Source organism: Chenopodium quinoa, unplaced genomic scaffold, assembly GCF_001683475.1.
Source record: "Chenopodium quinoa cultivar QQ74 unplaced genomic scaffold, ASM168347v1, whole genome shotgun sequence".
NCBI lineage: Eukaryota > Viridiplantae > Streptophyta > Magnoliopsida > Caryophyllales > Amaranthaceae > Chenopodium > Chenopodium quinoa.
The window spans coordinates 2,822,004-2,838,153 of record NW_018744080.1 but is presented as its reverse complement, the minus strand read 5'-3'; the positions used below and the strand labels follow the sequence as shown (position 1 = coordinate 2,838,153).

General features: G+C 30.8%; 1 protein-coding gene and 1 long non-coding RNA gene across 2 annotated transcripts; both read right to left on the bottom strand.

The window, feature by feature from the left end:
• Positions 1-278: 278 nt before the first annotated feature.
• LOC110691486 lies at positions 279-3,841 on the bottom strand. Its single transcript, XR_002505303.1, has 2 exons — positions 3,361-3,841; positions 279-3,225 (listed from the first exon to the last, which is right to left on the bottom strand). It is a non-coding gene; the product is annotated as an uncharacterized LOC110691486 (long non-coding RNA).
• A 3,614-nt stretch (positions 3,842-7,455) lies between these two features.
• On the bottom strand, positions 7,456-11,676 carry LOC110691485 (polygalacturonase-like). Its single transcript, XM_021868424.1, has 9 exons — positions 11,304-11,676; positions 10,169-10,297; positions 9,886-10,053; positions 9,658-9,678; positions 9,310-9,517; positions 8,843-8,924; positions 8,608-8,716; positions 8,056-8,172; positions 7,456-7,946 (listed from the first exon to the last, which is right to left on the bottom strand). Exons 1-9 carry the CDS (start codon positions 11,568-11,570, stop codon positions 7,719-7,721), a joined length of 1,329 nt encoding a protein of 442 aa, XP_021724116.1. The 5' UTR covers positions 11,571-11,676; the 3' UTR covers positions 7,456-7,718.
• Positions 11,677-16,150: the final 4,474 nt, after the last annotated feature.

The following is a 16,150-nucleotide window of genomic DNA, read 5'->3' as shown; positions in this document are numbered from 1 at the left end:
GAATCCGTTTCCAACAGGCCCTTAGACTCTCTCTTGGTGACTATTATAGCCCTAGGATTGGAAACCCAATAGCCAAATTTTGGAATACAAAATATTATGGAGTATGAAATTTCATTATCATTTTCCTTATCCTTTTATTCAAAACCAAAATAAATAAATGGTTTAGGGACATTAGGCAACTATAAGTTAGTAATAGACATAAAAATTTGTATACCTAACATGTTGGCATGTACGCTCGCATGCATAGAGTACTAGTATACACAATTACAAATAACACATAAACCAAACATTAATTAAAGCTTTTATTAGATAAGACATGTTAAAGGGGTGGATGGATTTAAAATGGATCAACAATTCAACATATAACACAATCTACAAGACTGGATTCGAGAACCAGCTTTAGTTACTACTCAGTTCCAATATACTTCATCTACTACACATGCAAACACATCTGATTTTACTTTGGATTCGGCTTTATAACCCACTCTCAGTGGTGGCTGGCTGACTGCACTATCCCTTGGACGGATCTAAACAAAGTACACTGGCATTAACCTAGACAACCAGCTTGAATTTAAATTGAGTTCCCTAGACAACCAGCTCGAATTTAAATTGAGTTCCAATCGATAATTTCTTCAAAGCACTATAGAAGCATCAACCAACTCTATATTACTCTGATTCTTCCTTTAGTATCCTTCCAATCATGCTTTCTCTGTACTGACAGTACGTGATGACTTTATCTGTACTGATATATTGAGCTAGATAATCTAAGTTCTAATTTCTAAACAGCTTCAAATGTAAAAGGCATAATATCTATCATCCTGAAACAAAGTTATATAATGTAACAAAGAAACGCATCAAGCCATCAACAAAAAAGCTGCAATCTTGGCTTTTAAGCGAGAGACAAGAACAAAACATAATGGAACATCTTCAAAATAATCCAGACGAAATAACAAACAATTAAACATGGGGCCTGCATAAAAAGACATTAAACTGTATACGGAGAAACTTCTATCATGATAACTTCAAACTTCAAAAGAACACAGAAGAAGGAAAAAAAAAAAACCCTAAAAAAGGATAAATAACATAACTATATGCTAAAAAGTCAATAATGTTGGAAAATTGCTAAGAAACAATCATGATTAACACCTACAAGTAACGGTACCACAGTTTTCATTAAATCTCAAGCAACAAACTGACAAGATCCAAACCTGGAAATCAGACTCAGCATAAAAACATTTTGCTTTTCACTCAGCAAGCAGGCTTTCACCAGTTCACCCATGGGCAATAAGCTAAGTGTATTTGAAATAACAGAAGTCTAAGTCATTCGACAAACCCAAAATCCCAGTCCCCGAGGAGAAAAATAGAAGAAACAGCTAGCCATAGTACCACTTGCACAAATGCCCTTACCAGAACAGACCACAATGTTCTTCCACCTGCTGTTGAAGGCATTAAAAAACTATTCTCCTCAAATATCACTTTCTAAACTCAATGAAGATTGAAGGGAAACATAACCTACAGTAACTGAAATACTTCGTTATCATTGACAATCTACGGAAACAATATAATATACCATTGCTTTAGTTTCTCAAGAGAAGACAAGAAGATAATCTAATGCTGTATGTTTGACTTGTGGACTGAGGTCAGCAAGGATGTTAAAAAACAAAAAGTCAAACACCACCTAGTTTAAGTTGTGCCAGGTGAAGTTCAGGAGACTGAAACATGACTCATAAGATACTAACATGTAAGCAGTCGAATCCTAAAATCCAAATTAGAAGAGGAGGCTATTTCAAGGTATATATATGGAACAAAACAAGCTATTATTACAGGACCTAGGATATCTTATAACACACAGAAAGTCGAATTCAACGGTCATATGATGATAAAGGGTCTCAAAAATATACTACCCCGTTAACTTTTAGTTGCAACTTTAGGGTATTATTTGTGAGATATAAAATATTCCAAAGTTGCAACTAAAAGTTAACGGAGGTAGTATTAAAGTGTCCAACAAAATCCTAGAATCTCCTACATGGATTACAGAGTTGAACAGCACAATAATTGCATATCGTGCTAGGTATCACACGTTAGTACCAACATTTTCAGAAGAACATCTTCATTCTGAGAGAAGAGAGTAACCAGATTGTCACACATCTTGAGAAGTCACAATTATTAAATTGTTTGATGAGACGACACAAACTAGGTTCACAGACTTCACACCTAAGAAGTAATCAACTAGGTACCACCCTTCCGGAGAAATTTAATTTCAACAATTAATTGCTGATCTATACTAGTGGTTCAACTTCTTGTTAATGATGGGATGTTAATAGAGTTCTAGGCTCCTAACATAATATTGTGTGAATAGTTAACAAATTGTCACATAATAGCAAGGTCTCATTTGCAGAGGTTGATTTACAGAGCCTTAATAACATAACCGTGAATTATATTACACAAACCAAAGTAACTGAAATCCATTAGGTGGCTCGTATAGGCTATTAGTGGTTGAGTGCAAGATCATCTACTATTGATTCATCCACGAAGATTCCAACACCACTTGGTCTTATACCCTCTTCTCTCATATCAGGTTGACTACGACTTAGGAGCCTAAGAGGCACAAAGACGGGTAGAAAGACTTCAAACACCAGTCTTAAGTACTGAAACTTGCGTATTATAAACGAAAATGTAGTATTATGGCAATTCAAAGCGATAAATTTGTGTGTTTTAATTTACATTTAAGAACGATTGAAAAGAAAAAATTTCATTCATGAAACAGGTACATTCAAAATTTCCTATATTCAACAGAATAATTATAAACCCGAATTCTCAATGGTAACATAATAGCAAAAGAGGTACCTCTTTAGTTAATGAGATCTACTTCTAAATTCATTTATAGCACATCTGGAATCCATTGACCAGAAATAGGAAAGCATAATCAAATAATATAGATGAAATGAAATACTTTATCATCATCAGATTGAGCATTATATAGCACAATTAGAATCAACAACACTATGAATAGAATCAAACCAGCAAATATAGAGCAAATCTAGCAATAAAATTAAACCCACTTCCTAATTTCTAAACCAACAAGATCAATAAAATCACAATTAAATAAACTCAGAAGCAAACCCATTAATTTATCAGTCGCATTAAAATATTCAATCGAACATTGCGCCTGCTAATTTGAGCAAATTTGCAGCTTAAACAGTAATCGCAATTGACAGCACCAACCTGAAATTAAAATAGGGTTTATGTTCATAAATCTATCAAAGAAAAAATAACCCAAAAAAAAAATTAAGAAAAAAAAGGAGAAATTGCAAATCTAGGGTTTTTGTTTCATGAGCTCGAATGAGGTAGATGAGGTACTTTGATAGTTTTCTTACGTCTCTTTTATCTCACAAAGAGACACGAGGTACCTTTCATCAGCTCCTATCATTCCCATGGTATCGGAGGAGAATCACAACCCTGATAAATTAAATTTATCCGTTAACATCTTCGTTCCTGGCCTCGCCGACAACTATACCAACAAACTTTATTACACATTTTATTGAAGTGGAGTGAAGAAAGTTATCATCTGCATGTTTGTTTGAATGTTGGTTAGGAGACGGCGCCGTAGATGGTTAATTTGTCAGAGTTGTAACTCTCCCTCGATAACACATAAAAGCGATAGTAACCCATAAAATCAAGGTGCTCATGCTCTCTTAGTGAGAGAAAGAAAATTAAAATACCATTTTTAGTGAACCTCGTTGGACTTATATGTAATATCCATTTTTCTAACATAAACTTTATTTATAATAATTGGCAAGAACTTTTGACCTTATTCCTTAGTCATCCTCCAATACTTAAGGTTCCCTCTTATTAATCATCTAATATTATTAAATGAACATCATCATCAAGTTAAGAGTTAAGACCAATACCTAAAAATTAAATACTTCCACTATTGAATCATCCCCTTTAATATTGTATCTAACATGGTTACACGAGGAAGGATTACACTACCTAAAGCACGTTTTAAACTTGATATATCGATGTTCAGTATACTAAAAAATGCTACTCCGTAAATTGTGAAATTATATATTGGGACAAATTTAATAAGATTTTATATGTATATAATTATGTTATTTTGTATATACAAATTACAATTTTATTTTTTTTGACAACAACAGAAAACAGCAAGGAAAAAAATATAAAAATAACTAAAAAATTAAAAAACATCAAAAGGAATGGAGGTAGCAAAACATGAACCCGTTTGACGACATTGGTTTGCAAGCTTGTGAGGCCGATGAACATCTTCTCTCCTGACTTTTAGGATTACACAATGTTGAAAAGATTTACCTATCCTTCGGATTTCCTTAACTATCCAGAAGAGGTCCATTGATAAAGCCCCTTCTTTGCATAGTGAGTTGATCATCATAGTAGAATCTGTGTATAGCTGTATGGATATATATCTATTTTCTCGGGCTCAGACCAAAGTTGAAAGGAAAGCAAGACCCTCGACATGAAGGGTCGAGGAAGCAATACCAGAAGTACCCCCCGCATCTCTCTCCCTTTGGTCAGATAGAGTGATCGTTCAGCCTGTTCCATATATTTTTGACGATTTGTGCCAAGATCCATCAACTTGAATAGTAAAGGGCTTAGGAGTGCCTTCGAAATAGAGGAGGCGGGAAACCATGCCTAAATTAATATGAAGAAAACCCGGGGGATGGTGAGAATCTTGAAATTACAATTTGTGGTAAGAAAAGTGAGTGAATATAGTGTCAAAAGTGTAAACATTGCAACATTAAATGAATGGAGAAAATATATAAAATAGTACACTAACATCTATGGTGTATTTTTATAATGCATTACTTTTTAATTGTTTTACTTTAACCCGATCTTACAGTATTCATAGTATTATTTGACCATATTTTCCACTACTTACTCTATTCCAAAATAAATTTATCACTCTGATTAGGGTCTGTTTAGATTTACTGAATTGATTGGAGCTAAATTGAACTGAGTTAAAATGAATATTTTATGAGAGAAGGAAATTAGGAACTGAATTGAACTAAACTGAAATTAAGCTAAAGAGAAGAGACCTTACACATTTAAAAATATACTTAGTTGACCAATAATATTTTTAAATATCTCTTTGTACAAATCATGAATAGTTTATATGTTTAAAATAAACATTATTATGAATTAAAAGAGTGACAACACTCATTAAAGCTAGATTTTTAGAGCTTTGTGCATGTTTTGTAAGAAAAAAAAGATAAAGACGCGTTTTTTTAAATTTGTGTTATTGTGTTAGGTGGCTATACCGAAGTTTTGTGTGCGAGTGTTTTGTAAGAAAAAAGAGTGAAGACGCGTTTTTTAAATTTCATTATTTTGGAGGTTACATTATTTGTGTTGATGTGGTAGGTGACTATATGAAAGTTTTGTGTGTGGCCAACCATATAGAATATATGTTGCTCTTTCAAATAAAACAATTTTTTTAAAAAAAAGTTAAAAGTAATGGACTTTATTCAAAAAAGTCAATTAGCATTTCTTCAAAAAAAAAAAAAAAAAAAAAAAGTCAATTAGGAGTAATAAAATAATAAATTGAACTAAACTAACATTAAAAACCAAAAGAAAAGGCCATGACACAGCTTGTCTAAATATAGAAATTTGGAGCCTTAATCGGATTGGGCTAAGAGGTCCAACAAATCAACAATTTATGTACCTTTTTCGATGGTGGGCTCTAAACTACTCAATATCACTCAAATAGATTTTTTCTTTCATAATCTCTTTGTAAACTTTTTTTTTTCACCAACTTTTTGGGTTCTTTTTTAGTTAATTTGTTTCTTTTATCATGTTTGTCTAACACACAAATTCAATAATTACGATTATCGATAAGTTAAAAAAAAATATAACAAAAATGATATTATAAAAAATACATTGATAATTCTATCAAGATCTCATAAACTAGAGTTTGAATTATATCAAAATCAAAACATGTCAACTAAAACAGAAGAAATAACATAAAGTCTTCCTCTCTAATTTATAATAGTCCGCTTTTCTTTTGGATGACTCGAAATGATATACTTTGTTAACATAGCTCCACATGTTCTTCCATCGTTCATTTTACTCTAATCCTTATCATTTTTTTAAAACACAATCCTTATCTTGTTTGAAAGTTGTTTTATACAAGATATTCGTATTATTTATTTCTAGTAAAATATACTTATTGAATGATATTCTTTCCTATCATATCATATCATATAACTAATATATAAAGCTAAACTTTTAGCCAGACGACGAGATAACGACACTTGGCGTTCCAATTTTTAGCCAAGTGTCAACGCCAAGTGTCGCTCCACGTAGGGTAGAGTTATATAGAATTCAATTTGTAGGATAAAAAAGTTAATTTAGAATTCTATTTTCGATCAAATTTGGATAGAATTTTAGGATAAAATTGTTAATTTAAAGTTTTATTTTCGATAATGTATCAATATTTCATATGTACAAATTAAATTATAATTTTATTAAAAAAAAAATTATAACACTCATAAATTATCATATAAATTTATTTTTTGTATCATAGTATTTTTTTGGAGCGAAGGAATTAGTTCAAAATGCACCACCTTCATTATTTATAATATATTCTAATCAATTAAAAGAATATACTTTACAATCTAATATAATTTTATTACTGTGTGTAGACCTGTCATTCGGGTCGGGTCACGAGTCATTTCGGACAGGGTCATTATTTCAGGTTACGGGTCAAGAAATGTTTTTCACCAATGTTATTATTATTAGTCATTACATGCATACTATATAGTTTAAATCATCACAAAAACACATCAATTCCTAACTAATTTTGTATCAATGATATGTTTTAAAATTTGACATATAGATTAAAAATTTATCTTAAAATTCAATAAACAACCCGGGCATCGCACGGGCACAAAACTAGTAACTAATATATAAAGTTAAACTTTTAGCCAGGTCAAGAGACAGCGATACTTGACATTCCAATTTTTCGCCAAGTGTCGCGTCATGTTGAATAGATTTGGATAGACTTTCTTACGCTAAAAAAATTAGTTTATAAATCTATTTTCAATCATATTTGGATTGTACAATAAAAAAGTTAATTTAGAATTCTATTTTCAATCATATTTGGATATAATTTTGGGATAAAATTGTTAATTTATCTCCAAATTGAATAAAACAACCCGGGTATCACACGGGGTACAAAACTAGTTCTATATAAATTGATACTCCCTACAAACTACCCGTAATTTTTTTATTAGTATAACTCCTCCAAAGCATTTTTATTTTAGTTTTTAGGTTTTACTTGTAATAACCTGTGTGGCTGTGCTTCATGGATCAAAATGCAAGTTACATTTTGGAACACAATTTACTTTTTAAAATTTCAAACCTTGAACTATTAGTACCATACTACCATATACTTGTATATAAAAAGTCAATCACATAGTCGAATATCAAATATTATTCCAAACTTCCAATCAATTTATAAAGAAGTATAAGGTACAATATATACAAGAAACGAAGACTATTTTATGATACAAATAATGTTAACCTAGCTAGAATAATGAGCTAGATATACCCAATTCGATCATAACATAATTCCTATGTTCAAATTTAGTCATCACACTAATAGATTGACGAGTATTAGATTACTATATGCAACACCAGACTATTAATTCCGAACAAAGAGTGTAATTCTACTAGTCGTCATTTATTTAAGTTTTTGAGCATTGTGGGAAGACATCTTCAACCTTGGATATTTTGACATTATTGCAAGTTGCTTCGGTGGATTTTGCACCATTAATACCATCAATCTCAACATTCTCCATAGTAATTCCTTCACAAGGATAATTTTCACTGCAATCAAATATCACGGCTTTTTCTGAAGAACTTGTTCCTTTTATGTTTTGGTACACCACATTTTTCACACGTACCGCCGAGGCCTATTTTTCAACATTATATATGCACCAAATTAAATTAGCCAAAATTCAACCTTGTAAAAAGTAGGATACAAATAATGTAATGTACATTATTATTGCGTGATTAACGTACCTGTTTTTTGCATGGTGTAGCTTGGTCACAATATTCTTGGTCTATAATTATCGGATTTTTTACATTAGATAACATTATATTTTCAAATACGATGTTACTTGCAACTCCTGATCCACCCTGAACGCAAACATCACATTGAAAATTTTAGTATATATAAATATATAATGTTGTCATAAACTCAATGAGTTGTGCCCAGTTAATTCCCCAAATAAACAAATTGGGGGTATAATCGTCTTTTCAACTATTAATGGAGGGTACATGCGTCTTTTTATGTACTAGTTGAGGGATATATGTGTAATTTCCTAAATGCAAGTTGCAAACAGTAATTGAACAGCTCACCAAATGTACTGAATAAATGACCACGCTTTTTCAATATATTTACAGAAATACCACCATAGTAACAAAAATTCGTTTATCTGATAAACTTGTATTTACCGAAAATCAATTAAGACTTCAAATAATTTATCGTATTGGCCATTTTTAAAATTAAAGGGGTGACAAAGTAACTCATTATCTATGGCGATACCTACGAGAGACTACGTGCGTACATACCTCCCAAGTCTTGATTCTTAAGCCATTGGTTGTTCCAGTAAGAGTTGCTCCATTCACTATTACATCTGAAACATGAGCCTCAGAATTTTGGTCACCTAGGCTTCCAATACTGCAAAAATTCAATTATTAGTACGTAAAATTACTTGCAACAAATTAATTCCATTAAAAAATTTCAAATTCATTTTTTCAAAGAGAAAAGAGAAACCTAAAATTGTTGTTATGGTTTCGATTATACCTGATTCCATGGCCTGGTCCGCAAGTAAAGTCAGTGACTCGAACCGTTTTTGAACCGCTCTCAATCGAAATGCAATCATCACCTTTGTTTTATGATGAACAAAGAAAAAATATATATCAATGTTATTATAAATTTTAAGGATTGGAATATAACCTATGTTATTAATATCTTAATCTTCGGACTATATATATATCACCAAGTCAAAAAGTCTACTAAAAAGATAGTATATTGTAACATAAAAAAATTTCGATATGTACGTCTAAATTCGAGATGCCTTTTATTAATGGTAATTATTTAAAGAAGTACTTAGTGTTTAAGAAATTCTTCCATAACTCTTAGAGTACGTAGTTTGTTTCTTATTGATTTGGTCAATGACCAGGTTAACCAAAAATGAAGTACTCCATACTAAGCTAATTAATTTTCTGATAGTGAACCTGTGATATTTATGTAGTTGTTAATTTTATTACCTGTTCCAACGCTAGACTTTGTAATTTGAATGTTTTGGGTGCTGGTAATGTGTATGCCATCAGTATTAGGGCTATTCTCGGGAGAATTAACCTTGAGACTAGAAACCTTAACATTATTGCATAGTTGAAAGGAAACATGCATTTGTTGAGCATTTTGGATATTCAAATTTGTCACAGCCAAATTCTTGCAATTTTCAAACGTTAGAGCCTACAAAAATACACAATAAAACCAAATATATATCAATAATAATGTTTATATACTTGTTGTAAACAAAAATATGATTTGATAAATTGTGTTACACTGTACAGTGTATTTTAATTGACAAATGGGTTAGCCAAGAAACTTACTGTTGGTGCATGCTTGCAAGGCTGAAATTTAAGAAAAAAAAAAAATTGAATTAGCCATTTTCTTATTCAAAGAAATAATAAATTAAAATGATCATCAAATAAATACTACCTCTGATTTTTTTTTTAGTTGTAACTTTGGATTATTTTATATGTCTTAAATAATACCCTAAAGTTGCAATTAAAAAATCGGAGGTAGTATTAGATTTTGAAATTCTCCAAATTTCTTACCAGCTTTGTGTTAATTTTACAAGAGTTCTTCCACCATGTCTTTCCATTGCCATCAATGACACCGCCACCTTCGACGGACAAGCTATTGACATTTTTTATTACAAGCCAGAGCCTAGCATCTTCTTCGTAAACTGATCGATCTTCGGAGGCTAAGATGGTTCCCGAAATCTATAATCAATACATACAATTAAGTTAGAACATTCATACATAACACAAATGATGTTTAATAATTTATGTATATTAAAGCAAATTATTATTCCATTTATTTTTAATCATAATTAACCTGCATGGTTATAGCTGATTTGCATGGACCCGAAAAGGTTATTGGCTTGAGAAGATAATTTTTATTGTTTGGCACCGTAAATATTGCTCCTGAGGATGAGCAAGCTTCTTTCCAAGCCTTTTCAAATGCCTGAAATTAAAACATTAAAATTCAAAAATTATTATACAATTCATTTAAATTTGAAAATTAGTATACACTACAAGTATGTGACTATTAATTCTAGACATAAAATATGTTTGATTGTTTTATTTTTTTTAGCCTCGGACGGATATGTATGTGCATACTTAATTCTAAGTATTTTTTACTCATGGAAAAAAGTACAAGTCCTAGTATACAAGTAATATTATTTTTGTAACTTTGTAGAAAATTAAAATCCAAGGTAAGGTAGTTCCTTATTATTTGGTAAAAGTAGAATAACTAAAAATAATTGGTCGTATGCTAACTAATTTTAACAGAATTTTTTTTTATTTCACATGATAATATTGTTGCATAAACTAACATTGTTGACGTTCCAAAATGATGGGACCATACCAAAATTTGTAACTAAAACAAAAAATAAAACATAAAACAAAATATAAACCGTTAAAAGATTAAGGTAGTTACATATAAATGGAAGTTGGATTCAAGGAGTATATAGAGTTACACGACAAATATTGTAGCAAGGTGAACAAGCTACCTCTATTTATTGCCAATTTAACTCGTAAAATATAAAAAATATTTTGTTATTCACATTTTTTTTTTCATTCTGAATAATAGTTTTGAAGGGAAATTTTTTCAAAAAACCTACATGATTTTCTAGTTTGAGATCATGTTTTAAATTTAATTTGTCAATTATTGTGATACAATAATAAAAAAAGATAGATTTATAGTAATTATTTTTTTTTTGAAACAATTTATAGTAATTATTTTGATAAGCTAGCTTAGTCATGTTTAAAGTTTTTTTTTTTAAATAAAAAAAATAAAAAATAAGTTTAAACTCAAGTACGACGTGCACGAATTTACTAGAGAGACATGCATGAATTGAATTGTAACATATAGATATATAAGTAATTAAATAATTAATTTAATTATATTGCATGCATCAATTAAGAATTGAACATGCATGCATTCATGCTATATAAGTATTGTAAGCTACCTGAGTATCATCAGCTTTTCCATCTCCCTTAGCTCCATAATCAGCAACATTAAATGTTTTCGTAGCTTTTCGAAGAGCTCTTCGAACATTATCGACATGCCCTCCACTGTGTTTTTGTTGAACAATTTTATTGTCCGCGTAGTAAGAATGATTTAATCCTTGTTTCGTATCAAAAAATTGTATGTATCTTCCATAACATGAAGAAGAAGAGAGGTATACAACAATAATAATGAGAAGAGGGAAAATGTGGTGCAATTGTAGGGCCATTTTGAATAAGAATAGGTATAGAAAATAAGTGTATGATGTTAAAGGGTGTTTATTAAACACAAGACTTTGGTATAAAAATAATAATATGGTATGATGTAAATGATAGAAATGATTAGCATATTTATAGACTTCAAAAAATAGGAATTATGAAGAATTGAAAATTGATCCCATAACTTTTATGCATGTAGATAAGGCAAAATGAAGTAGCGCAAATGTAGACGAAATCAATTCTGTTAGTTTAGTTGCCCATTTTTTGACTTTATTGTGCAAAGTTTGCTACATATTTTATTTTTGTTGTATTTTGATTGGACTAAATAAGATTATAAAATTAGTCAAATAGCGGCCTAAATATTAAGAATAACGGAGTATGTGATTAGATAAATTCCTATGAATAACAATTTTCCTCAAAACTTCACTTTTATAATTTTTTGAATATTTATAGAATGGTTAATTGGTTATTAGATATCTTGGTTGGTAATACGTTTTGGTTAACATTTTGGGCAGCATGCATCGTTAAATAGAACATTAATGTGAATTAAGGGTCTGTTCTCTTCAAATTATTTTCAGTTCATTCCAGTTCCAATAAGTTCAATTCAGTTCAATTCGATTCGGTTCTTAATTTCCTTCTCTTATAAAATATCCAGTTCAGTTCAGTTCAGTTCAGCCCAGTTTAGTTCAATTCAGTCAATCAAAATAGGCCCTAAGTTATTAATGTTATCGACCAAGCTAAGCCTATACTTGAGAGTTTTGTAATTAATTCCACTTTGAAGGAGGGGCGGATGAGATTCGAACCCGTGACCTTTGTGTCACGCTGACTCCGATACCATGTTAGAGGACCAATTCAACCAAAAGCTTAATCTGATGGTTGAGGCCCAGGAATATGTTTTATACTCTATCAAGAAATTAGATTGGTCAAGCACCAAGCTACATAATAGTTTTCTTGACATGAAATTTATTAATAAGGGTACTCATTAATTCACAAGCTAGTAGCTAACATATGATATATACTAGGCAAAGAGAGGAATAGTATCTTGAAATTCTACTTAGCATGGCTAACTTGGCAGTTAGCTAGCTTTTGATGTTTAATTTGTATAGACTAGAGTAACGACTCAAAAAAGGATTCTTAAAATTGATAATCAATAACTGCTAAAGGCGGGTAACGAGTCATAAGATCACCTGAAACAGGAGAAAAGCTTTCCAACATAGCTATATGTCACTCTATTCAACATTTGTAATTGTGTACTACTTGTATTTAACTTTATTTAAGTTAAAATCTTTAAACAATGCTTAAACAAAATCAATACACATACAAGCTTAATACGGAATGTAATTTTTCTTTATTACATTTATTATAAAATTTAATACGCTTTTATCCTCTAATATATCTTACATAAAAATGACCACATGTAATCTACATTAAAACAATGCAAACTGGATCTCTCAGTATCTTTTTTAAATTTTAAAAACTTTTAAATAAATAAATAAATTAGGTGTTTAATAAATACTTACTCCGTTTCTATTTAGTTGACACGTTTGATTTAGGCATATATATTAAGGAGAGGAGAGAGAGTGAGAGAAAATGAAAAAACAAGTGGGGTACCTTGTAAATGTAAGGTAAAAAATTTACCCTAAAAGGAAACATGTCAACTAAAAAAAAATTCCTAAAAAGGAATACGTGTCAACTAAAAAGAAACAGATGTAGTATTGTATAATGCATTTTATCGATAGTGGGGCTTGTCCCTCTCTTGCACCAAAAAAAAAAAAAAAAAAAATAATAATAATAATAATTCTTATACTATTAAAATCTATCTCATGGCCTGGCCTTTTACATTGAAATCATATTAGGATTATTACAAGTTACTCTCAGAACAGGATAAAAGGTTACCCAGGCCACATTTAAAAGTTGCTCTAACTCTCTAAGCTAATATTGTTTGATTACATTAGTATTATCATGCACACTCAGTTTTTGTTCAAAATTTGTGTGCAAATAGTTTTCACAAAGAACATGTAGATTTAGAGATATTGTGCAACTCACTTTTTTGGTTGACTAATTTAAGGGCTTGTTTCGATTGACTGAACTGAGCTGATCTAAACTGAAGTGAATATTTTATGAGAGAAAGAAATTAAGAATTGAACTGAAAATAATCTGAAGAGAACAAACCTTAATACATTAATATTTAGGTCAAATAAACAGTCGTGGAGTATCTACACAAGTCCCCCCTCTATCCCTAATTTTTTTTTGCCACATTGAACTTTGCACGGTCTCCCAAATACGTCTTGCAATGTATATAGCTTTAATTATGTAATTAAATATATAATGAGACGAATCTAACAAGACCTCACATGACTATATTATCTCTTATAAATTAATGAGAATTTATAGTCAAAGTATTTGAAATTTGACTCAATTATTTGCAATATGCCTATCCCAATTTTCAAACTTTAAATATGTTCTAATTAAATCATTTACCAATTATCATTCATTCTTACGTAGTATATACTTATGCAATACTTATATATCATTCATTAATTGTTACTCCGTAGTTGATTGTAATATTGGTATGCATATAGTACCACAGATCCGATCGAGATTTCAAGACTTCTTTTAATGTTCAAGATGATGTGGCATAATTAGAGTAACACGAAGTATAATGCAATATTACGTAGTTTTGATGACCTACAAATTAATTGGTCAGCCAAAGTGTTTTATACGGTATAAACATGGTCCATTAGAAAAACTATCACTCGTTAGTATGTAATTATGTCAAAAAATAATTATCATTTCGACTAATTTAGGTGTTACAGCATCCATATAAATCGTACTTTACTATCATTGTCATTTGTGTATTGTGATAGACCATAATTATATTGGCATAGATTCTCTATTTTAATTAAATCTTGCAACATGAGGCCTCTATTGGATGGACAAATAAATTAATATCATTAGGCTCCTATATATATCTTCTAACCTATGAAGAATAGAATTAGGGCATGTTCTCTTCAACTTAATTTCAATTCAGTTCAGTTCCAATCAGTTTAGTTTAGTTCAGTTCCTAATTTCCTTCTCTCATAAAATATTCAGTTCAGTTCCAATCAATTCAGTTCAGTTTAGTTCAGTAACTCAAAATAGCACGAATAGAAAAATGTACCAAAGTAAGTTTTGACATAAACATAGAGATTGTATATGTGCACAATCTAATTAATTAACCTTGTAACAATATTATTTCTTAAATATATGGTGAGGTCAAGCCTAAGGCTCCTATCATAGGAAAGAAACCTTGTTAGCAAGGGGTAAGGATAGGAGATTTGTCATTGATCACAATTGAACTTCGCTTTTTGTCATTGATGAGAATCAAACCTCGAACCTCAAGGATGCAAGGCGACCTTCTGTGCCACTACACCAGAATATCTCTCACCCTTGTAACGATCATTCACCATCATATAAACCCATCACTATTAAAGTTAAGTTTAAAATTGTGATTTGTGACAATAAGGTGAATGTCATATTTCATTACCTCAATACCTGAAATTTTTAGGGTGTCCTATCCAAGCCACTATACGTTAAAGTATATCACGACTTCACAAGTGCGATAGGCCCACACTCTTTTGTTGCCCATTTTCTCATTCGAAACTTTCTCAAATCACAAATTCTTATAGATGGTTAGCCACACCATATGACCAACTATCATGGGGGTTACTTCATTAGTGTTATGGGGGTTACTTTATTAGTGTTACATGGGTTACTTCGTTAGTGTTAAGTTAAAGGGTTACCAGATCAATATTACAAGAGTAACCTGGTCAATATTACAAGGGTTACTCGATCAGTGTTATAGGGATTATTTCGTTAGTTTACAAGCGGGATAGTTACATCCAGGTGTGCATGCCAGCAATTGCATTCAGGTGTACAATGAAAACCGTCCACAAACGGCAACTTGTTACTTAATGTTTGTATTTGGCCTATTTGCTGAATGTTTTTATGCCATATCCACATTAAAAAGCACTTTTAGGCGTGTGAGATTGGAAACCTCCCCTTTAAACTTAATTTTCTAACGTCACACCGAAAACTTCCTTGTTACATTTTTAAGGGACGAAGGATCCAGAATGAATTCCAAAGGTATGGGCTGTTGAGTGCAGCCTTTTTTTACTCAATCTCTCTCATTGTTTTTTTCTCAAGTCTTAATATACATCATCATTAATTTTATGACAAAAATACCAATATATATAGTCAAACATATAATCATGGAATGAAAAACTTACAAGGGTTGAGTATCTAACAACAAGTCAACAAGCTATTACTATAATATGATTATGATTATGATTATGATAAGGAATAATTAATTAGTGATGTGGAGACTTAAGTATGGGTTACTTAAACCCCATACCTTAATGAAGTATTGATTGTATGTTGTGTGACTTCAAAACTAATGTTTAGCAATAATATGTGTTAGTTTTCATAGACACGTGGCGTTTTAAATTGTAATTAATTATAGTAGTATACGTTTTATGTGCACGTTTGTATTGATAGTATGGGTGATTGGGTGTGGGAGTATGTGTGATTAGGTTTTTTTTTTTTGTTGAAG